The 25,185-nt window shown below is 41.4% G+C and overlaps 2 protein-coding genes across 3 annotated transcripts; both read right to left on the reverse strand.

The window, feature by feature from the left end:
• Positions 1 to 2,669: 2,669 nt before the first annotated feature.
• On the reverse strand, positions 2,670 to 3,261 carry nppcl (natriuretic peptide C-like; the record flags this gene model as incomplete). The annotated part of the gene is made up of 2 exons (XM_079226946.1): positions 2,670 to 2,966; positions 3,163 to 3,261. 2 exons carry the CDS (start codon positions 3,259 to 3,261, stop codon positions 2,670 to 2,672), a joined length of 396 nt encoding a protein of 131 aa, XP_079083072.1.
• A 2,338-nt stretch (positions 3,262 to 5,599) lies between these two features.
• ncapd2 (non-SMC condensin I complex, subunit D2) lies at positions 5,600 to 24,445 on the reverse strand (the record flags this gene model as incomplete). Of its 2 annotated transcripts, none has more annotated exons than XM_079226899.1 (31): positions 5,600 to 5,792; positions 6,694 to 6,819; positions 6,919 to 7,087; positions 7,179 to 7,362; positions 8,093 to 8,173; positions 8,378 to 8,472; positions 8,558 to 8,735; positions 10,636 to 10,791; positions 11,502 to 11,625; positions 11,789 to 11,900; positions 13,757 to 13,917; positions 14,003 to 14,218; positions 14,308 to 14,383; positions 14,915 to 15,047; positions 15,810 to 15,946; positions 16,134 to 16,218; positions 16,886 to 17,060; positions 17,171 to 17,374; positions 17,770 to 17,888; positions 18,003 to 18,201; positions 19,888 to 19,975; positions 20,070 to 20,204; positions 20,287 to 20,484; positions 21,418 to 21,565; positions 21,700 to 21,823; positions 21,987 to 22,114; positions 23,054 to 23,199; positions 23,728 to 23,903; positions 24,013 to 24,071; positions 24,159 to 24,234; positions 24,328 to 24,445. In XM_079226899.1, the coding sequence occupies 31 exons, from the start codon at positions 24,443 to 24,445 to the stop codon at positions 5,710 to 5,712; spliced, it is 4,209 nt and encodes a 1,402-aa protein (XP_079083025.1). In that variant the 3' UTR covers positions 5,600 to 5,709. The 2 variants fall into 2 exon arrangements, with proteins under 2 accessions (XP_079083025.1, XP_079083026.1); XM_079226900.1 differs by having other exon boundaries at positions 6,688 to 6,819.
• Positions 24,446 to 25,185: the final 740 nt, after the last annotated feature.

Here is a 25,185-nt window from a genome sequence, read left to right on the forward strand (position 1 = left end):
GTCGCACAGAGACTTGCAAACAGGCCTCTGCAACTCGACTTCATGTGAATTAAATATCTTAGAAGCTTCTTTCTCTTCATCTCATTTCTGCTCTGAAAAGTTCTGCTTAGATTGACATAATTTCTACAGAAGTTACAGTATATAATTAAGCCTCTCATGTGTCTCCACCTCTGTCAACTTTAAGACTGTTTATAGATATTCAGACATTAAACTGCTCAGATAATGCTGAAAAAAAGAGAGGGGTCCCTCACTGACCTTCTCAGTAAATACAGTCACACAAGGGATCACATCTCTGTCTTCCTGACTGTGACATTTAATGTCCAAAGACCATGACCCTTCACTTTCAGACTGTCTGTAGCGACTGATCATTCCCTGCCTCTCCATCGCCTCAGCAGGAGTCACACATTGAGTCTTGGTTGACTCAGCATGAACACAAGGCCATTACGCATGTGCTGAGTCTTCAGTCTATTTGAGTCCATGTCAGGTAATCTAGTGACACATTCTGAATACAAAAAAAACAAACATATTATAGAGTTGCCTTTATTTGAATAAAAATGCTGTTCTTAAGGTCTTGGTCAAATGTTTGCTGCAAAATTAAATGTCTTGACTTCTATTCATTGCCCACACAATATTTGACAAGACATGTCAGAGTTTATCTGGACTCTTTTGTTCTGTCACAGGGTTGGCATTTGAAAGAAGAAGAAAACAACACTCCAGAGGACGATGTACAATATTAAATTGGAATAAAGTAAATGTCAGTTTAAACCAGAAGGCCATGTTGATGACATATCGCCCTGGCTGCACACTAAGGCCTCCCCAACGGGCAGTCCAGAGAGATAACTGAATCCTTAGCCAGGGCATGGCATCTTGTCAAAACAGCAGAGCATGACACATGGAACTGGACCAAACATGGCATTCACTAACACACAGTGTGTTTCACTTCAGCGGATCATGTGGTCCTATTATAACATTTTGCAGCGGGCTTTTACAAGTGTAGATCTGCATCAGACGGTGACAGTGCTGGTGTGTTTCATGGCTGCGGTCCAGAGGTCTGTGCATAGCTGAACTATACAACCCTGTGGGCATGCCAGTCTTGGCCTCTACTTTGCCACTTAAGGACAAAAAGGGAACGCAAAGGTCAGGCCAAGATTAGACGTGGGTTGGTTAGTCAACACTTGTCCATTTTATATTATCTCAGTATTGTAAATGCTGCCTCATACGGCTCATACATCACAACTTCCATTTCTCTGCTCACAGGAAAGTGAGCGGCCGTGAAAAACAGGATCTTGGGCATTATTTTATTTTTTTGTCTGGTCACTGTGAGACTTAATTTACAGCAGCATTTATGTAAATTAGTGTTATTTCTCAACATAAAAAAACCCACTCTGGGTAACTATCAGTAAGTGCAGTAACAACATGTATGGATTGCAGTTTGCTGATCTATGCAGAAGTTTGTCTGCGTTGAAAAGGGGCCCTCAGCGTGTTTCCCGTCTAGTGCAAAGTCCAGAGGGCAGCTCTGTGTGGTAAGGAACAAATAAACACATGATGGAATGAGACTGCCACCTAGTGTCACAATGGAAAGCACTATCTATTAATGTCACCTTCAAAATTCTACTCAAATACCAGAATGAATAAGTATTATGCAGACTATGGTGGATATCATAGGAGAAAATAAATAACTTTTGCTCATTCTTGACCTTGGAGAATTGTTAATTCAGTTCTTTTCTGAGAATGAAGAAAAGAAACCCACAAGGATTACTAATTGCGATCATGCGATACTTTGCAAACTACCTCCAAGTAAAAAAAATGAATGTCTTGCTCTCAAACTGAACATATTGCTGGTACAAATCCCATCAAATGCACAATTGCATCATATTTATGTACGTATTTTCTATTTATATCAGTTGGAACATCATATGAGATTATCCACCAACATGTTTATTTTGGTTTCCCTGTAGAATTATTCAAGATTTTTGCCCCAGGACATTGGCTCTAGTGCCAGAGTAAAACCAGTTTTGGAGGCGGCAGAGGATCTGTCGTTCCCGAGATTGGGCGCCCATTCTCCAGAATGACGCAGGAGGAAATGGAACTTCCTCGAACAGCCACATGGAAGATTGAATAATGTATAAAGGACACATTGAGATGACGTGTGCCAAACAAACTGATGCAAAACCCAGAAAACTGTAACTGTCAAATCAATTTATTCATGCAAATCATAAAACAAAAACCAGCAGGAATCACAGGCGCCATCATATTTTAATATCTACGTCCATTACACCCGATTTTACACACTCAATCCATAGATTTAACAAATGCCTAAATTACATTTACTGTACGAAGACAAATGCTATAAATACATAAAGTGCCAATTTACTTCAAAACAAGCCCAAATACCAAAGATGATCATTTGATGTTAAATACAGCTCACACAATGTTCTAATATTCAGTTTAATACTTACACATGGAATTAACTACAGCTGCTCTGTCAATACAGCCACAATAGTGTGAAGCATCTGATCTACGCTGGATGAAACCACATTAGCAACGCTGCACGTTTACGCCACACTACACACATGGATACATCCTTCAGTGAACGTGAACACCTTTGCATGTGTGTTTTTCCGTATTATACTCTAAGAAGGATGTCATCAGTCTGTACCTTCTCTCCACTAACAGCCCAGTCCGCTCATGGACCCGATCCGATCCAGTTTCAGCCCAAAGCATCCTCGGTTCCATCCCCTCCGTGACCGGTCCGGTTCTGCTCGCTTCTGATTTGTCACAGCTCCCTTCAGCAGGCGCAGCCACGGGCTCTCAGCCTGTGTTTGGGCATCAGCCCATTTGGGGTACTCGGCCGCTTTGACGCCTGCGGATAAGGTGGACTGCTCCTCTGGTTGGCTGTTCAACAGGTTCTCCAGGTCGTCCAGGGTCAAAAGGTCATTGTAGCGTTCCAGAAACTGCTCCATAAACTACAGAGGGGGGGGAGATTCAATCCAATCGTCAGTGAGTGTACGAGGGAGAATAATTCAATCAGTGATACATTTCCTCTGATTCTTTCCTGCTCTCCCTCCCTTACTTCTGCACTATTCTCTTATGTCCGTCATCCACTCTGAATTCTCCTCTTTTCTTCCTTTTCTATTCTCCCGGCTACCCTCCCCTTCCTACCTGCACAGCATCAGGCGGCGGGCGCAGAGAGCGAGCCTCCGTGATCTCCAGAGGTGTCAGGAGGAGCAGAGTGGCACAAAGCAGCACAGGGAACAGCATGGCAGCAGAGATGAAGCACAGGAAAAACTGGAGCAGGACTGAAAACACACTGCTAAGACATGATAAAGAAATACATGAAGATTACTTTAGCAGAAAAAAAAAAAAAGCGCATTGCACAGTAATCCAATCCTCAAAAAAAAAAAAAAAAAAAAAAAAAAGTATTCATTTCAAAAGGGAGCATACAGACAAACATCGTTACAGAAAAGCAACAGTTGTGATCTATAGAGGACATCTAACAGGAGTTCATTTGCAGCCGCCTGTTCCTGGTTTAGTTTTTGAATCTAGATTAAAACAGCCAAACAAATAGAGCAGATAAAACGATACATACATTACAAATTTTGTTTCGAGTTAAATTAAATGGCATACAATTTAAAAAAAGTATTAATGAAGTGATAATCTTTGAGTTAAGAATACTGTACAAAAGACCTTTGGGAGACACATTTGAGGATTTGCTTTCATCATAAATATACCTTGAATTGTGCAAATGCATAAATAAAAAAGACTAATTGATAACTCTAAATGAAAGAATATCAAAATGCATAACATATATATAACCATTTAAGAAAATTAGAGTGTGCTCACCGGTTTGGTTTCTCAGAGGGTCTCAGGGTGTCTTCTTCACAGACTCTTCTCCATCTCTCTGGTTCTCGGTCTATCGGGTACCTCTCACTTGTTGGCACCTGCAGGGAGCATCACTATCTCACTCCGTTGACTCCTCCTACTCTTCGCTCTGATGGAATTGAAAGGATTTTTCTTCCTCTTGCGTCTGCCCTCTTGGCAGAAGCTGAATGTTGGGGCATCAGCTGGGATGCTGCAGCGGTTTTGTAGAGCAAGAGACGACGACACCCCCCCCGCCAACCCACCCCATCTTCCTCCTCCTCATCTCCTTTCTTTGGAGTGATGTCATAGCCTTGGAGAGAGTGATTGTCATTGCCAAGGTCACTGTGTACTCTGTATGCCAAACTGTGCTGCACAAAGCAAGGTCAGAGGGCAACAGCAGGCTAATGGCTCATCAATGAGATCGGTGAGTTATGAACTAGCTCGAAAGATTCACGAGTTTTAATGTCACGAAAATCAGAATTATACATTTCCTGTGTTGTATCAATGTTCCACATGCACATCAGCCTCCCTCTCTCCCCTTTGTCTCCGGAGTCTTTCCCAGCATGCACTAACCGCCCTTCTCTGTTAGATAAGTTACAGTCTGTCAGTGCCATCTGCTCCCTGTACCCCCTGCCGCCAAATTACTACACTAGGAGCTGCACAATCTAACACACCGAGCTCAAAGTTCAGCAGCCTCTGATTATTTCAAGTAAATAAATCCCCAGCAGTTACAAATGTACGTCAGAAACTGGACAATGCAGTCAGTGAAGATTTCCTCTGTACTTAAAGCAGCTTCTTGAAGCAAAATGTTTGATGTTTTCATACCTGCACAAACAGGTTTCGGCTTTGTAAATCATTAAATAAAGTTACTAACTAGGCAGATTTACGTGACAATTTAACTACACTTGGCACCAACTGAAAACATTTAACACCAAATTTGTCGTCAGATAAAACCTAAGTGCTGCTGCTATTACACCGTAGCCTGTTGTTGGCAAGTGTCTTTACATAACGTATCAATCACATACAGAAATGCACCTCTCATCTTTTCGGAAAGGACGTGTGGGAGAGGGAGTAGGCGAAAAGGAGAGATTAGCAATGAGGGGAGGGAGGAGGGTTAAACTAGCACGCTTGCCATGCAAGGGAAGAGAGGAGCACTGTAAGAGGAAAAGTAGGCAACAGAGAGTAGGAGGAGGTGGAGGACGGGAGGGAGGAAAGCACCAGGCAGAGAGCGGAGGGAAACCTACAAAAGAGATTGATTACAAGAACAGAGGCGGTCAACGAGGCAACAGCAAATGTGTCAGACAGAATAAGAGGGAGGGGCGGGGGCATGATTGTAAATAAACAATATGCAGCCACACGCATCGTTTCTCATCTGATAAAGACTGAAATCCGATATGAAGGATCATGCTGTAAGAAAGGAAAAGAAATTCAAGGAAATCAGGTAGCGAAGCACGTGGGGCAGTAATACTGTCTGGGCAAGCTGTGACAACCCATTAAACATCGCTGTCCAAACACATGATACAATGCCACTTGTAAGGGTGGTGTAAATTTACTTGACATAACCCAGCAGACACACAACCCTTCAAACATTTCTTTGAGTCAGCCTCCCGCAGGTTCTTCAGGCCGGTGACGCAGCTCAAAATGAGACAAGCGAGAAGTTCTTATCAAAACCAGAAACAGGTTTATTAAAACACGCATCGATTCTATGTAATGAGATACGTTATAAGACTAGTTTAAATTGGTGCTAAGTAGCAGTCAATATCTTAAAATATAATATACAAAAAGATTTAAAAAAAATGCAATACATCATTTCAGATTAAAAAAAAAAAAAAAAAAACGGAAGATGGATCAGTTTCTGAGGCGAGCTCGTCGAGATGTGCGGGCGATGGGTGTCGTCACTTTAGGGGTCTCACTCTCCTCCATTACAGCATCTGGTAAAAAATGTACATGAAGATTAGAAACTGATAAAGCAAGACCAGTCATGGACAATCAAAAGTCATAAACAAAAACTTGACTCAGGAATAGATTAGCATTCACTAGAAAAAAAAAAGTCTGTTAAAATGTTGAAAGATTTAATTAGGAGAATGCGCAAAGAAAAGAAAAAAATGTAACCTCCGTATAAAGACTATTCAAAAAGCCAGGTACGCTCCACTTTCTCCATATAGATCTGATTTGTAATTTGATTGATTCAATCCTTTCCAGTTGTTTTCTATCAAAGCCATTAGAGAAATCCCCAGCTCTTGGATTAGTGCTGCAGCAATGCACAGTTCCCTTAAGAGCAACAGTCCCAAATCCTCTTAGACAGACGCCTAGTGTGCTACAGGCCAGTGGTCCAGAGACTTTGAACTTTGTGGTATTGATCTAAAGTATATTACTGACTTCTGCCAAAATACGTGGGTCCAGTCTATGTGTAATAGTAACGGCTGAAAAGAGTAGTCGATTGGTAGAGAAAAGAAACCAGATAGTTATTTGTGTCTACTTTGTTAAAGTAAACGTGCCCTGTGCATTGTAACTGAATATCTTTGGATTTGGAAAGATGGCCAGACAAAAGAAACAATTTGAAGATGTTTTTTTGTTGTTGTTTTTTTTACTATTTTCTGCCATGTTATAGGCCAAACAATTAAGAGAAGTGGCATTTTATTAAATAAAAATATGTAGTTGCAACCCTAGATACAAGTAATTTTTAACATTACATACCAAGTATGTTGTTTGACACAAAACATCCGGATCAACAACTGATCATGTGTAAAAAAATAAATTATAATAGGAATCCATAAAAACTATTTTCACTATCAGTGATTCTACTTGAATTTATGAAGTGGCCACACTCACCCTCTTCGTCCTCCTCCTCATCCTCCCCACTACTGAAAGTGATCACAGGTTTCTTGGACTTGCGAGATCTCTGAGGCGTCACAAAACTCTCATCGCCGCGGCCAGAAACTGATGGCTTTGCTTGACCTACAAAATCAGAATGTATTGTCAAAAAAAAGGTTTTCACATTTTTCTCTATGCACATATGAAACAGGACCTGTGAATTTAAATCCTGTGACCACTGACCTCTCTTCGGCCTCGCTCGGCCTCTGGTGGGCAGAGGTGTACGCATCACGGTCTTCTCAGAGGATCCTCCTTCTTTTGGGTTTTCCTCATCCATCTCAGGACTCTCCACATTTTCCAGCCCCCGCGTGTGAACCGCAGTCAGACGCTTCTCAAACTCATCTACCTGGGCCTGGGGACACAAGTTGCCATCAGTAAACAAAGATTGCATCAAAATCAATAAAAAGCACCTATCTACTTGGAAATGGAGATGTAAGCAGCACCTTGAATTGGGCTTTGGCCCCACGGCGGAGCTTGGCGGTGATCGAGAGCAGAGGCTGGTAGACCCCCGGCTCTGTTAACTTGTCGCTGTAACACTCCCAGCATTCCTGCAGCCTCTTAAAACCACGCTCACACATGGACAGCAGAGACAGAGACATGGCCAAGTCACACCACTGACGCTCCGTCCTGAGAGAGAGAGAGAACGAACGATACGCAGAGGAATTACAGACTAAACCTGCTTACAAACTACATGAAATGCAAAGACATTCAAGCGCCTCAACATTACAAACCTCATTACAAACCTCATTACTCATGAATATGGCTTTTCCTTGACATTTGGACCTAATCTCATTTTCCAGGAACCTTTTGCATCTAAATTAACTTTGCAACTTTAATACAAAATGTCCTTCCTTAGAGTATGGGTGAAGCATGAGTCAGAGGCAGCCTGAAGACTGGCCCGACCAATGGGTCCCTATGCAATTCTAAACTTAATGGGAAGATGTTTTCCATGACAAAATGAATGAATACAATGTCAGAGTAGGTGAACTGCTTTGCAAAAGACAGATACATTTGTTTGTTTCGGACTTTTCAACAACCAGTCAAATCAAAAAGGGATTTCTGCTTTTGTGAAAGATATGAATGAACAGGGTGGAAGGATGATTCCAAATACTTATCTTTAAGATTCTGAATTGATTCACAACTTCTACTAATCGTGATAGTGCTTAATATGTAAATAATGAATTCAAATGATGACCTGGTGTTTATGGAAACCAAACAGTGTGTTAAAAGCCTTCATTGCTAATTTAAAGTATTTTGTGACAGGGCTGAAGATGACTGAGGACTGACATGCAATCAAATATTTCTTAAATTTCCTTCTTTTATCCATGCCATCCATGAGGTGTGGAGATTTACTCACTTGGCAGTCCTAAAGCGCTGACACAGCTTCTCCACTAGAGACTCTGTCTGCCTTTCCTTGGTGATGTACGAGAACAGCTGTCTGAAGACACACACACACACACACACTACAGCATCAAACAAAAACTCCCAAAATAGCAAAGATGTCAACTTTCCCCTCGAAAGCTTCTTAAACAAGTCACATTTTCTTTTCCCTTGGCCTGCTGAGTCCTGCTCAGAATGGTCAAATCCTCAGTGGAAGGCAGCAAATGGGACGAGACAGATACTGAAAAGCCATGCAACTCACTTCATGATGGTGTTGAAGTCCTCTGAGGTCATGCCTCTCTCTGGGTCAGACAGGCGGCTGATGATATCTGGCAGCAGGTTGTAGATGGCATTGTCCTGATGGGTGACACCAAGAGTTAAAGACTGTCCCAATTATTCAGGCTCCATTAAGGGTTATGGATGAGAGTGTGTGTGCGCGTACCTTGGAGGCCAGCTCATTGAAGAAGTTCAGAGCCAGGCTGGTGATGTGATGTTCGGGGTCAATTAGCAGCACGGCCACTTCACTGACTTGACCTTTGACCTTAAGCACATCCTTAAGCACCAACTGAGTAAGAACCGTCACAGCTGTCTGCCTCACTGAAGGAACCTCGTCACTGAGCCTAGAGGAGAAGAGGACGTGAGGTCACTGGCAGATTCATTTGACATCTTCTAATTTTAACTTTGATTCTTGCTAATGTAGTCATTAATATTTGAAATCGCTGAGAAATGAAAACAATTGCAACACAAGTTGTCAGCGGCTTTAATGCATCAAAGTAGTTACACTTCATCACTACAAAAACATACCAGTCAACATGCACAACCAGTCAATCGTCGAGATATTTCAGTCTGGACCAAAAGGGTTGAACCAACATTAGAGTTGTGGGTGGCGATATAAAAATGTAAATAATTCTTGCCACTTGTGCATTTTGTTTCGAAGTCGATTAAGCTTTCTGTAAAGACTGGGTTATTGGGCAGAACATTACTGGCACCAAACAACTGTCACAGCTTTGGCTGAATACAATGGGATTGGACATGCTGTGGCAGAGCAATCTGATAGCTTTCTTCACCCTCACCCAAAACCACAGAACAAAAGAAACTCATTAACCATTTCTCGTTAATGACAGAGCAGGCCTCCGGGCAGAGGATCAGACACTTGGACATGGCACCTCCATGAGGCAATGGAAGGAGCTTGCAACTGCAACGAAGCAGGGTAATTATTCTTAATTCGCTTATCAGGAGGTTCCAGGGCAGCAGCCCAGAAAACAGTGGTGGTGCTGTGTGTGAGAGACAATTAGGGAACGCTATGTAACGCTTATCAGGTAAAAAACACGAGGGCAATGAGCCTTTATAAATGAACAGCATGTTTTACACATCCCAAACCAGTCCGTGTGAGCATTATCAACCATTATAATTAAAACCGCACTTCATCAAATAGAGAAACTGCAGCTTCTAAGTTTGCGAAAGAGAAACAAGACTGAGACCATTAAGTGTTTTTAAAATGAAAGCCTACCTACAGGCGTAAACCCTTGTAGAACCTCTGTCTTCACCCAAAATTATTCCCTTCTGCTCAGCCAACCGCTCTGTATAATTACAACACTCTCGTCATTTGTTCTACTCACAATCTGCAACACACTAGTAATTAAGTTGTTCATTGTCTAAAAGTACCCGTGTCTGAGACGGTCAAACGCTCCACCCCAGTTCACATATGGGGGTGGGTTTATCTACTGGCCATGAAGCGCTGGCTGGTTCCCATGGCGACCGCAGAGGTTGAGGTACAAAACCGATATCATTGGTGTTTGCGAACACAAAACATCTCAAAGTTTGTTCCTCCCATTAAAAAAAGAAAAGAAAAAAAAGAAGAAGTTGTGATGGGAAGAGTAAACTTTCCCCATCATGTGGCTCAGTGGAGCACGGTGACAGCAGCAGCACTGCAGTGGCCAAGAGGAACAACACACTGAGACGTGATCCGGATGAAGTGTACAAGCTGAGGGGGATGTTTGCCGATATGGAACGCCATTTACAGTACACCCACTCAGCTGAGCCACCAGGCGTAGGCTAACCTTACAATGGTGGGTGAAAAAAAACAAGCAAATCTAGAGATATTGTGAATGTCCAGCTAATTGGAAGAGTCGATTAGTGTAGTGATGAGCTGCTACTATGATAAATTAATGTTTCATCACTGGGCTGATTTAAAAAAAGGTCAACTCCAGTGTTCTTTTCCAGATTTTTTAAACACCCACTCAGTAATTAGCAAAAAAAGAGTGACTTAGGTCACCAAAGCAAGCTAATCAATAAAAATTAACAATATGTCAAAGCTAGCCCTAGCTGAGACAACGTTAGCTGTGCTAAGTTAGGAAATAACTGAAAGGGGTTGGTTTTGAATTGGAGTTTTATGAATACACTGGCAAGATAAAAACTACTGTTTTCAATCAATGGAGTCTTGTGGTTTTGAAGAGAGCGATAGAAAGGCTTCAGTTCACCAACGGAGAGGGAGGTCTTTAAAATAACTCGTCATATTACCTGCCATAGAGATTCTGAGTCCACGGCTCCAAAATGTTTGGAAAACGGACGGTGAGATCTCCCAGGGCTATTACGGCATTTGCCCGGACCACAGGGAGAGCGGAGCGCTCCAGCACGGTAAACATGAGACGGACATTTTCTTCACACACCGATGGGCTGATAAAAGACAAAAAGAAATCACAGCACTAAAAGTTATTTCATTCATTCAGGTCAGTTTGTTTAGAGTTACACTACATTTAGGGTTGTAACCTTCTAATATTTTCACCACTCGTTAGTTTATCAATCAAGTGATTTATTGTTTGTACTAAAGAGTGATACATTTCCCAAACTTTTTGGTATTTGTGCGAACAGAACAAAAGTTATAGGTTTAATATCAAAGAGAGTAAGGCCGAATTTTTGCTTAAAGGACTTCAGATTATATATATATATATATATATATATATATATATATATATATATATATATATATATATATATATATATATATATATATATATATATATATATATATATATATATATATATACACATTATAATGTTCATGTGAACTGTACCGCCTTGTACCGAGCAGTGTTTACATATTTAAAGCAATGAGGTTAGACTACATCCGTGGTTCTCAAATGGGGGTGAGATAGGATTCTTAAATGGATAAAAATACATTTAAAATTGTTATTTCATAAATATAAGTGTATGTTCATGAACTGAATTTGATATATTCTATATTAAATCAGACATTGATGGCCCAAAGCTGTGTATTAATTTTCTTTTTTAAATATTTCACAGGGGTTACATAACTGAAAAAGGTTGAGAACCAATGGATTAAATAACAAAGACTGGAAAGAGGGGAATAGACAATATGTGTTTACCTTATCATCATGTACTGAGAGAGCGCTAGACAGGCAGCAGTGGTGAGCTGTGGGTGGGAATAGCGTCCTGGGGAGCTGCAGACTCTCACCAGCAGGGGAAGGAATGCACACAGCAGGTTCTCCTCTAAACCGACAGATAAGAGGGCGAGAAGATGTTTAATATATGAAGGCATTGCATTATTATTTGGAAAAACTAGCTAACTAGGTAATGTTTGGTGTATGCTGTCAATTATAATTCTTGGAATGAAAATTGCCGTGGGTGCACCTCGAGCTGAGTTTTTCCTTACCAGCGAGTAATTCAGTCTCGCAGATCTTTCTGATGAGTTCAGCCTCAGTATCTTCAGCAGAGGCACCCATCAAGCCCAGCTCCTCCTCCATTGTGCTCTCATTGGCGGCGTGCTGTTGGAAAAACAAAAGAGCTTTACAAAACAGCTACTTCCCCATCTTAACATATTTCTAGAAATCATCATGAGCCGTCTGACTTGAAGCACATTCAGCTGATTGTGCAGTCATTCAGACGATTTTTGCTTCCAAATCATTTCCATGTGTTTTTCACTGACTACATTGTGCAAGTTAATTTTGATCTCACTGCAACTTAATTGGTTCTCAAATGGGGGTATGTGTACCCATGGGGGTACATGAAGGCACTCCCGGGGGGGGGGGGGGGGGGGGGGAGAGAATAAATAGATAAATAGATATCCTTTAAAAAGTTTTCATTTAATACATATTCAATAAAATGTAAGTAAATTCATGAAGATAAATGCATATATTCTATATTAAAGACACTGTATGACCGTGCTGTGCATTACATCCTTAATTTTTTCCACCCGAAAATATTTTTGCAATGGTTAAATTGGCTACTTTTACTTGGCGGAAAAAAATGTTTCAAAGGGGGTACATCACGGAAAAAAGGTTGAGAACCACTGCTTTAAGCGATATCTTTCTTTTAAAGTATTAAACACTGCCAATAGGTTTGAAATTTGGATATACGTAGATAATCACTAATAACTTCTCGTTCTGGTGGGGAAACCATGTGAACGCAGCATTTAGCCCTCTGGTTATGAGAGAAGAAAAAAGATGAAAATGAAAAACGACTCGTGCTAATGAAAACACATTTATTTTCTTGTTCCCTGATGAGCTGAACAATTATGAGCCATCACTCATCTGACTGTCACTAAAATTAATCTAGGGAAGCCATCCTGTTGAGATTCAGTCTGTCAAAACAATGTTCACCACTCAGGAGGTTGTTTTGGCGTCAAAGTAATTAAAATATCGTCAAAGTACTTTTTAAAACTCTAGTATGAACTGAAATAGGGCTGCATTTTATGGTAATTTCTTGAATAACGATACATGTTTTCATCTATAAAATTGTGAAAATATTGTTTCAAAATAGTTGCCAATTAACTAATCGTTTTAACACCACATTGAAGCTATTTGATGGCATCGTGCAAAAGACATTCACACATGTTTTTGATCAAATTCACCACAAATTACCTGAAGACTTATGCTGCATTCACGCCAAAACAGTTGCGAAATATTCGAGTAGATTACACGTTAAGTCAATGCACAGACGTGAATTTTTTCACCGGGCGGCACGAATGAGGCGAAAAAACTTTGCGAATATTTGCCGGAGTTGAACCATTTCAACTCTGCCGAAAAATCTGCCCGACGCCGAGTCAGAGTTGAGAAACTCTGACTCGGCCGTCGCTGAATCAAACTGCTGCTCGTCCGCCTGAAGTAGCGCAAGAAGCGGCTTCATGCAGACACTCGTCCTGGAGGAGTCGGAGCTGTGTGCGACTACGGATAATATTATGAACCCAGACACGGGGGTGTTTGATGTTCCGACGTTCGTGGGACTTCCACAAAAAGTATAAAGTAGACCTAGTGGTTATTTCAATGGTAAATGGCGGAAATAGCAACCGTTTTCAGGGAGTAAAGCCACAGAGATACCATTAGAAATAGTTGTTATTCCTCCCAGGGTGGATAATGGAAATGAAAACTGAATTACGGAGAAAGCCGCGCACCCTTTCCGCCGCGAATGGTTGTGAAAAAAACACACAAAGTTGAGCGACTAAAAATCAGGCGAAGAAGCGTTGCGAAAATTCACAACTCTTTTGGTGTGAACACGGCATTAGTGAATAATCACAGGTTAACTAATGGTTTAGCTAATATAGAACTTCCATTCAAGAGCATTGGACTGGATTGTTGTATACTCCTCTGTGTAAGTGTACAAGTGTTATATACATCCTCATTACCTTAGCTTTGCTGGATGGACCCTTTTCCTTCTCCGCCCTCTCCTCAGTCTCTCCTCTCCTCCTCCGCAGCTCAGCACTAACACTGCGCTCAAGGTGAGACACCTGCCAAAAAGCCACGCAGCCACACAGCGCTAACAGCTGGGCGAGACACACGCAGTTCACTACAGGAGAGAAAGACGCATGGATACGTGATTAAGAGTATGTTGGACAGGTTACACAGAGTCAAAGCAGACCAAAGAGACTCACCTTGTTCAACTGGCTCATTGGACTCTTGAGATCCTTCTTGCGTTTGGCTAGCGTCCTTGCCGAGTTCGCCACCTTCTGCAATCTGATCTAGTAAGAGGCGAGCGCAGCGCTGGAGCAGCCGGGAGCACAGCTGGTCAGGGGATTCAGCCATGAAGTAGAGGAGCCGGACAGCCTGTTCCATGAAGCTCTGCCAGTAAGGGTCTTCCATCACCACACCTGGAACAGTCAGGTCAGAGGAAGAAACCAGCGTGAAGTGGTGAAGGCAAACATATTCCTTAACAAACGGCACATTTGTCTACATTTACCTTCAGCAATAGCCTGTGTGAGGCAGGTGAAGAGCTGATGATCCTGTGGCAGTCTGAATGGAGCACCTTTTGATTGCTGTTAGAGATAATGCAGCAGATTATGTTAGCATTGTGTTGAAGCCCTCTACATGTACAATATTTCGACCACAAGAGAGTTTTCTCTGCCCCAGAGTGTATAAATAAACAGCTTTTCATGCATTTAATTTATACTTAAAAACATGCGATAGTGATAGCAAAATACAAACCTAATGTGAGAAAACTGTGGTTGGAAATGTCAAGGGTTTGATACCAGTCACAGTTGCCAACAAATACGCTGAATATTGCCAGCAGTTAACGAGTGTGAGCATAAGTTGTGACTCATTTTCAACTCAAACAGGAAAACCCTTGTGTTTTGTTGACAAAAGCTTTACTTCATTGTTGTTTGGAAAGTACAGACATCACCGTTATGTATATCAAATTTAATTGCAAAAATATGATGGTGATAAAATAATGTGTTTAAGGCTAAACATTATGGTTCAAGTCTCTATGTGTAGAAGAGCTCATGATAATGTGGCCCTCTGGTCATTAGGCCCTGCTTAAATGCAAATCATGAATGATGTCTCCTTACCCTGACATGGTTTGTGATGCTGGAGATCGTTATAACTGCATCTCTGGCCAGAAGAAAGTCTTCAGTCACTTTTTCTCCCAGAGCCACGGAACAAAGAGTGTCCAGATTACTGAGGACCACCTCCCTCTCTGCCCTGTTGGATTTGCATGAATAGAAAAAAAAAACAGTATAGATTTTACATTTCATAATGATTATGCAGAGTGAGGTAAATAACATCTGTCCTGCATCACCCCAACCGCTGGCCTTGCCAGTGCTCAGATAATGCGTGTAGGAGGATGGGTTAGGAGAAGCGCATAAGATTTAATAGGTTACGAACAATGCTGGCTGGATAAAGAGAGGCAACAGTGTGGGTGGACTGCAGATAGTCTCTTAACACGCTCACTCAACCCTACAGCTGTGGCAGTCTTTGAGGTAGATTGAGGAGGAGCACAGTGTGTGTGTGTGTGTGTATTCAGTGAAATGAACTGGCAAGAAGCCTAGTTATATGGTCGTGACTTCGATTACAATGAAGAGGAGCCGAGACTGAGCTGGTATTCTGACTAATGAGGGGATTTGCTGAATGTCGAGTAGCTGAGGCCGGATCAAAATGTAAAAGAAGCGCCTCTATAATACAGTGAGGGAAAGTGCAGATTAGAGTTAGACAACTGAACTTTAACACCTACAACAATTAAATAAGATGAAACTGATTCCTGGCCATTCTGATAACCAGCATAAGGTTCAGAGTGCAATAAATTCAGTTTACACCTGCATTTTAGGATTTGCCACAAAATTCTGCAATGGTTTATCAAAAATCCTACTTTAATTTGCTACAAAAAACAAAATAAGGTTTAGGGCTGTAGTAATATTTCGGAGAAGTTGTTTCTTAGGAGCATACCGAAAGTGGTCCATGTCTTACCGTGCAGCCATACCCAGCAGTAACACCGCAGCTCGCCTGTGTAAGCCCGACGTTTCTCGTTTGCCAGTAAACCTTTCCCACAAGACCTGCACGACAGTAGACTGGAGATTGCTGCCACTGCCAAAGAACTCCTGCACCTGAAAAAAAACACCAGAAACATGTTACAATTCTTCATGTTTTATACAAAATACAGAAAACTAAGTAAATAAAATGGACACTGTACATTTTATGGCTGGTCCCCTTAATATTGTACATAGTTGTGTTCTATAAATGACAATTTCCCTCAGAAATTATCCACACAAGCGTAATAGAAGTGTGACTCACTATTTCCTCAAGACACTGGATTGTTCCCAGAGATGCATCCACCATCAGTTCAGAGAGACTGTCAACAAGAGTGTGGGCTTTCAACCTAATGAAAGATGAGAGCTACTTTAAAAAGAACTCAAATCTTCTGCTTGCATCACAATAATATCACCAGTAATATGTACACATAATGCAACAAATCATGTGATTGCATGGCATGTTCCGTTTTAACTATAGTTACTATTAAACCAGGTCCACAAACTTTACTGTAATTCCAACAGTGAGTTTTTTTAATGAAGCTTTTAATGTCTGTTGTATAGAGTCGTTAGATTGTCAGATCGTTTTTGTTCGGCTAAATGACAACCAATTTGGATTGAGGCTGAATATTTTGTTAGAACAAAACATGTTACGTAAAGATATTATTTATCATCATCAATTTCAATAAAGCTCAACTATCGGACTTTAAACAACCACCACTAGAGGCGATTGCTATACATAGTATTTTACTAATATTTGATAGGCCTTATTTTTTTTAAATCTGAAACAGTGCAGAAATACCAGGTTTAAACAGAATGATCAGACAAGCAAAAAAAAAAAAGAAGCTGCACAGCATTCAAATGTATATTTTGAATGTTAACGTTATGAATGGATTTTACTCTTTAGTACAGCCCCACAAATATCCATCAAAATAAATGTATCGGCTGAAATCACATTAAATAGTCAATGTTAAGGCCTTTCATATCGTCATGCATGTGTGAGGTAGTTTTACATACCTTATGGTGTCTCCCTGAGGGTTCAGGTACAACCGCTTGTAGGCCTGAACGACAGCATCTTTAATGGCAGCGTCAGCTGACCAGACCAGAGGCAACATCCTCCTCACCCCGATCACAGAGTTGGCAACCCTGAACTCGCATACAGTCACACAAAACTGCACAGCCTCCTGGACCACTAAAACCAAAAACTGCAGTTGTCAAATGTGAAAATATTTCTTTTATTACATAAAATATATTGAAAAGCACAAGCTTGAGTAGGTTTGCGCTGATGAATATGGCCTCTACCTGAAGTGGTTTTCCAGTAGAGCATGCTGTTAATGACAGAGATTGCTCTCTCCACTTGTAAGGCGAAGGTTTCTGTGTCTTTCAGGTACTGCACCAACATCTCTTGCTTCTTCAGCTCCCCATCCTCTGCCTCCTCCTCCTCTGTCTCTTTCTGTGGGGTTGGTGGCACGTTCTGGCTGAGATTAGAGGTGTCCTCGTCCGAGCCTGAAGAAAACACCAGGTGTTGTATTATGTACAGTAACTACAAAGGAATTCAAATAAACCACTTTTACATTGCTGCTCGATTACTCTACTCTTCATGCAGCTACTGTACAGTAATGAAGTTAAACTATTCTCTTCACTGTGAGGCTTTTAGCGTGTATAAGGCAGCCACAGGAGTGTTAGATTTACATTAACAGCATACTAAGGAATAAGCCATCAATTATTTTTTCACTTTTTGTTCTGCCAGTATTACAGGGTCCGAGTAAGTACGATGTATGAAAATATATATACTAGTCAAAGTGTTAAATCATGCTTCCATTCAGATTCACATCAGAAAGCTCTTATGATGAGTATATCCCTGGTTAGAAATTATCAAGGGAACCGAGTGCAGGTTTTACCTTTGAATATCAGAGCAAGTGTGTCCATTAAAGTCTCAGGGGTGACATCAGACAGAGAAGCAAACAGTTCAGATTCAGGGAACCAGCCGTAGCCTTTTATACAAAGACGCACAGCATTCCTGCAGAGAGGGAAGACAAAAGAAATGTCACATCATATTGTTGGCCAGTTGAAAGTGTGGGAGGAAGAAATCCTTCAGGTAGTGACTCTTGGTCAACTTGGTGATTAGCGTCACCTGTATTTGTTGACACGGAGGTACTGAGCAACCATCACTGCAGTCGCTCTGTCGTCCTCTGCCTTATCGTCTTTCTCTGCATCCCTGTCATCCTGCTCCTCTGCTGCTTCTTTACATATGGGCTCCAGCTCTGCCATGACAGTGACAAGCAGCTCAGGCTCCATGGCGGCCCACAGCTCGGATGCTTTAATCACTGCGACTGCCGGGAGGAAAATTCAATAAGGATGACTCAGCTAATAGCTACAAAGAAAATGAGGAACAACTGACAGAAAAAGGCCACAAATTAAATTAATTAGCAGCAGTAGGGGAGCATGGTAAGAGAACGGTTCTTTAGATATTATAACATTTTGATATTGGACTCTAGAGTGCCAGCATTTGATCATATTTTGTTACTGTCACATTATTCTTTTTTATGTTAGACCAGTGGTTCTCAAACTACCACGACCCTCTAGTGGGGCGCGGGTGATGTCGTTTATTACAAATAAATATAAAAAAATTGTATTTTTTTTAAATATAATTCTTTATTAATCCCACAATGGGGAAATTATTCTCTGCATTTTACCCATTCTTAGTAATTAAGGGGCAGTGTGCTGCTGTGAAGTGCTCAAGGACACTTGAACATGCAAACTATGGGAAGAACCGCTACCTTGTGGCTTCAGGACGAGCACTCTCGCCAGGAACATGATAACTTCACAAAGTACACAGACATAAAATGTCATTAATAAATACATGGCAAAATGCTTGTACCTTCGTGGAAATGTTTATGTTACGCCTTTAACAGGTACGCTTGCACATGCTTGACTCGCCGATTCTTGGCGGTTTGTCAATAGCCCTCTGAGATCTCCGTGAGGTCTTTTCTGCTGTTGCGTCTCAAAACAGAATATATATCTCAGCTCAACATTGAGCCCGTTACAACCCCGTTTTAAAAATATTCGTAGAGGAAATGAGCTCACTGCAGCCACTAATACAACATCTGCACTAATTTTGTTTTGCACAGGTTGAACGTTATTGTTATTATCTTGAAAATATATTCAGTACAAAACACATTTGCAGCCACAAGAAGTTATTTTTTGCACAGATAGAACTTTATTTGCATTATTCTAACAAAGTGATTGCACATGTTATTAGTTTTTGTCTGATGGAGCACTCTGGTTTACTTGAAAGGGATTTCAATTTGCTTTATTATATTATTTGAAAAGGCACAGATGGAGGAGTCACAAAAAGTTGGACCATTATGTTACAATTTTGTTGGGGCGGTGGGGCCCCGAACATTTTTCTTCCTCCAAAGTGGGGCGTGACAGAAAAAGTTTGAGAACCACTGTGTTAGACACACAAGGTTGTGCTCTTCATAAAGCTAATAAATAAATTGTATTTAAAAATAATTGTGGAAGTTAAGGGCTATACAGAATAGTTGGAAGCTTTATTCATAACATCGACATTCAAAATGTAATCTGACAGAAAAAAATCCGTGACACAATTTTTCACCATTTAGCATTTCAAAAACAACATTTGAATTGCCCTCAAAATACAGTTTTGCATACAAGTTTATGAATTTAACCCTCAGATTTCCAAATAAGCAACTCACAGCTGACTGAACATTGAGAGCTGGGTGAGCTCCTTGTCCCTTGCACACATACTGTCAGCTTCATACCCGCGATTACTCCACTGAAACTTTAAGGAGGACTAATTTGGGTGAAGCCAAGTCACTGTAGGCAGGCCCTTACAGCAGAGCAGGAATGCTCCTCTGCACAGCCAAGATTACCTGCCAATAGAGGCAAGAAGAACCCAGCTCCCCTCCAGTAAGCTCGTATTCGCCTTGGACTCATCACTGGGCAAAATGTCACAGAGCATAAAGGAAAATAAACTTCACTGGGTTCATTCTTACCTGGTGCTTTCCCCTCCCGTTTCTCTTTCATCTCTTTCAGTTTAGCAGCCTCTTTCTCCAGCGGTTTCTTCAGATCTGCACTGCTAAGCTGAAGAGACAAGAACATATTTCAGTGAGATTGTGAAATGGAAGAGAAAAAAAAGCTATTGTGGGTCTTCATTAATAATGTTGCTTTTAGTGACCTTGCAGCTATATGGGTTGTGTGCGATGAATGCTGCCAACAGCTGGATGGCGCTCTTCACTGCATTTATAGATTTGTCCATCAGTCGCCCCACGGAAAGCTCCATCACTTCACTGTACTTACACAGGGGCAGTGCCTAAACACAAACGATTGTAATTATTACCAAGTGGAGCATTTAATAACATGCATTTACAGATACTTAAGTGAATGAAACCTACTTTGCTGTTGACTATGCGTGCGTAGACCTGCAACACACGTGCCCGAACATGGGAATGTGTGTCATGCAGATGCTCCTGCAGTGTGTCAAAGAAGCGGTCGCGGTCAGCTTTACCAGAATCGTCTAGCTTGTCCCCACACAGGACCCGCACAAGGATCTCTCCCAGTACCTCACACACAGCGACGCGCATTGTGTGGCTCTGGAAAACAGTTGGAAAAAGGGAATAAGTCTGCATCTAATCTTGTGTCATTAGCATCATTTGTTTCTACAATAATCATTGACTCTTTAATGAGGATTTCTGTATCTTGGCATTTCATGGCAAATTAAATACAACACATTTTACTTTGTGTCCAGTTGAGTTTATAAACTCTGCCCTCAGATTACCAAAGAGCAACTCATTGCAAACTGAACAACAAAGAGAGCTGGGTGAACTCCTCGACTCTTACACACACACAAACACGCACTGTTAGCTTCATCCCAGCAATTACTCCGCTTTGACTGTCGAGGAATAATTTGGGTTGAGCCAAGTCACTGTAGGCAGGCCCTTACAGCAGAGCAGGAATGCTCCTCTACACAGCCAAGATTACCTGCCAATAGAGGCAAGAAGAACCCAGCTCTCCTTCAGTAAGCTCGTATTCGCCTTGGACTCATCATTGGGCAAAATGTCAACTGAACAGGACGGGGGGAAAAAGCTATTTCTCAAGTTCTCAATGAAGGGTGATGCATTGTGCCAATATAACAGCACAGCTTACACCTGAGCAACGGAACTTATTGACCAGAAATTCATACACGATTGCAAAAATGTAATTTGATGCTGGGGAGTCCATGTTATGTGTGAAAATATTGCTTTAAGTTGTCTGTTACCCTGTGAAGCCATTGGTGCACATTACTGCACAACCCAGCATAATTAAATTAAATGATGTATCCAACAGCTCAGTCATCCTCAGACTGGCAAACTACACAAACCTCTACACAGAAAGTCTTGAAGGGCACAAAGAGCAGCGGTTGTAAGGAATGGGATGTCTCAGCAATAATATTGAACATTTATATTATTTGACAACAGCGTTCCATTCAGGAGCTGTAAATAAATTATTCAATGTTTGCAAGATGAACATGTTCAAGTATTCAGTACCTCTCCTTCCAGGTGTGTGATGAGCACACTAATGTTGGGGAGCATTAATTCAGGTACCAGGGAGCCGAGTTCTGTAATGAAGGAAGAGAAAGCTTTGACCCCTGATGCGTCTCTAGCCAGCTCTTCACTGGACCTCTGACCAATCTCCCTAAAGGAATGTGGGGGGGAAAGAGGTATGAACTTCTATAACATGATTATTTGCAGCCAAAGATTAGATTAACAGATTTACAAACAGAACTATTTGTTCTGAACTCCATATGCAGACAAATTAATCTTACTGACCGTATAACTTCTCCTATGATCGCCCTGACTCCATATTCTGTGCTCCACACAGACACTGCCTGGGCAAACACGGATGACAACTGCTCAAAGTGTTGTAGTAACTGGATCACCTTTACACTTGCACCTGTAAGAGTTAAGAGAGAGTATACACTAAAAATAAATATGAAATGTATGCTGAATAGCAATAGGTTGTTTTATAATACATGACATTTATTAAACTGAAAGGGCTTACATGCCCCCTCAGTTACAGCTGTTGCTCACAGGTGCCGCGTGTGACTGAGACTTACCCAGAAGGTGGTTGTACTTCTTGATTAGAACTCCCAGTAGGTGGATTATACAATCTCTGATGAGTTTGCTCTTGACATGGCTGATGGTTGGGTTCTCAAGTAGTTTATAGCAACAGCAGGTCACACAACTAAGAATAAAAAGGGACAAAACAAGAGAATTTAAAAGTGTGTTCACTATTACTACACTAGTCTCCATTAGTTACTTTGCAAAACTATACCGTGTTTGTGATGGTTCTTGGGTCCAACCACACACACACAAAAAAAGATTTTAAAGGAAGGACTGAGGAAATACTAAATAAACATTAACTTAAGCAATTGAACAACCATCTAATAGTGTTCAGTTTGATGCAACAGCATCAATGGAAAGGTCATCTTCATATAAGATCCAATGTTATCAGTGCCAGGAAAACATTCTGAGAAGAATGTAGAAAATGACACCAACTAACTGAATAAAGAACACCAAGTCTGACACTACTCTTGCCTAGAGCTCACTAATCAGCTCTGGAAAACAGTCGGTAAAAGGGAATACGTCTTTATTTTGTTTCTACAACAATCATTGACTCTTTATTGAGGATTTACGCATCTTGGCATTTCATGGAAAATCTTGCAAGAATGATGCACTTAAGCAAATTAAATACAACACTTGAGAATAAGCACCTTACTTTGTGTCCAGTTAGTTTATGAACTCTGCCCTCAGATTACCAAAGAGCAACTCATTGCAAACTGAACAACAAAGAGAGCTGGGTGAACTCCTCGACTCTTACACACATACAAACACGCACTGTTAGCTTCATCCCAGCAATTACTCCGCTTTGACTGTCGAGGAATAATTTGGGTTGAGCCAAGTCACTGTAGGCAGGCCTTTACAGCAGAGCAGGAATGCTCCTCTACACAGCCAAGATTACCTGCCAATAGAGGCAAGAAGAACCCAGCTCTCATTCAGTAAGCTCGTATTCGCCTTGGACTCATCATTGGGAAAAATGTCAACTGAACAGAACAAAAAAATAATAAAGACAACCGAGTCTGACACTGTACTCTTGCCTAGAGCTCCCTAATCAACTGGGTACCTGATGAACTCTTCCTCTACCAGGGAGAGGCTCCAGAGGGAACGAATATCCAGCTGGAGGAGCTGGACGAGGGCCTGCAGAACCTTCTCTCTCTCGCTGTCCCATTGTAGGAGTCCGTCACCGCTGCCTTTGACCTTTTTACCACCCTGTGTAAGACAGACGAAGCCTGATAAATTAAATGTGTTCAGCCTAATAGATACTCAACTCAGACAATAAAAATGGACTCCTGCAATTAACGTTGAGTACATGCCCTCAGTTTACCAAAGACTGTAATTCATACTTGTCAAACCAACGATAGATTATTGCTTCTTGCCAGCTGATCCATGTACATTCATACAACACACAAAGACAAACAAACAGCCACACATTGTGTGTCATCTCCAACCTGACCCGACCCCACCCCCCCCACTGCTCTTGGGGGGGGCAGAGGTTATCGAAGGTGACAAGTTTACTGTGGATGGGCCCTTACAGCAGTGCAATAAAACTCGACCACACCACCAAGATTACCCATCTAACAGCCGGCTAGAAACAACAAATCTCTTGGTCTGATTGAATCATTAAACGTGCCATGATATCATCATGCGGGCATTTAAAATGGTTTAACATAGCAACAATTCTGTGTCATAGCCAATAACAAAAGTGTTTCTTAGCTGCATGTTCTCTTATAAACATACCTTCCCAGGTGCCATGACAATGCTCTGTCTACAGGAATCACCCTCAAAGATCTCTGTGAGTTTGCAGAGCAGGTAGACACTCATTTTAACTGCATTAAGTTTCTCTTTGCGCTCTGCAGCTGAGACTGAGGTGGAGACCAGAAGTGCTGGCAGGGAAGCAGCCAGGCCACTAACCACTGAGAGAGAGGGAGAGAGGGAGGGAGGGACAGACCAAATGTCATCACGTAGGCATACCACAGTTGTATCGTTGTCCATGTAAATGTAGAAACATGAAAAAGCTAAAACCTTGTAGTAGTAACTCCAAAGTATCCTCTTTCACACTCAGGTTCACTGCGTTACATTGCCTGAAAAAGAAAAAAAGAGCAGTTTTGTACCCATGAAGTTCTTAATAATAAATAGAGCACGTTATATATACACAAATCAATACTTACTGTAGCACGCTGTAGCCTGTGTCAAAGTGCTCCAATATACACAAAGGGCCCTGGCTTCTCAATGCAGCCTTAAACTCTGTGTGGAAGAGAGACAGAAACCGGTCACAAACCAGCCCAACTGAAGAAAAAAAACATCTCCACAACTTTAACAACCTAACCAACTACTTACTACAGATATAGGGTGGCAGCTGTTTTGGGGGCACCACATCCTGAACCACATACTGGTTGATCCCCCCGGTCTTCACCAGGTCACCGACGCACACAGGCACAAAAAAGTCCCACGACATCCCTGAGAACAAACAAAGGAACATTATATTTGGTTTTCCTGCATCGTTAACTTTGCATTCTGTCCGCATTTCAAATGGGAACGATGCAATAAAACTACTTTAGCAAACTTGAGAATAGGCACCTTGCTTTGTGTCCAGTTAGTTTATGAACTCTGCCCTCAGATTACCAAAGAGCAACTCATTGCAAACTGAACAACAAAGAGAGCTGGGTGAACTCCTCGACTCTTACACACACACACGCACTGTTAGCTTCATCCCAGCAATTACTCTGCTTTGACTGTCGAGGAATAATTTGGGTTGAGCCAAGTCACTGTAGGCAGGCCTTTACAGCAGAGCAGGAATACTCCTCTGCACAGCCAAGATTACCTGCCAATAGAGGCAAGAAGAACCCAGCTCTCTTTCAGTAAGGTCGTATTCGCCTTGGACTCATCATTGGGCAAAATGTCAACTGAACAGGAGGGGAAATAATATATAAATAAACATTAACTTAAGCAATTGAACACAGCCATCTAATTGTGTTCAGTTTGATGCAACGACATCATATGAGCTCCAATGTTATCAACGTTATTAATATATTCAGTTCTTAACGCTAACTAGGAAGTTAAAGTGCACGACTTAACTCTAACTCTGTCAGCTAATATTACCATCTATGACCGATTCAGAAAAATATAAATAATCTTACTTTTGTGCAAACATTACTGGTGTGTTGTGAGTCAAACTAGCAAACAACGAACTGCGCG

The sequence above is a fragment of the Taurulus bubalis genome (assembly GCF_910589615.1).
Source record: "Taurulus bubalis genome assembly, chromosome: 12".
NCBI lineage: Eukaryota > Metazoa > Chordata > Actinopteri > Perciformes > Cottidae > Taurulus > Taurulus bubalis.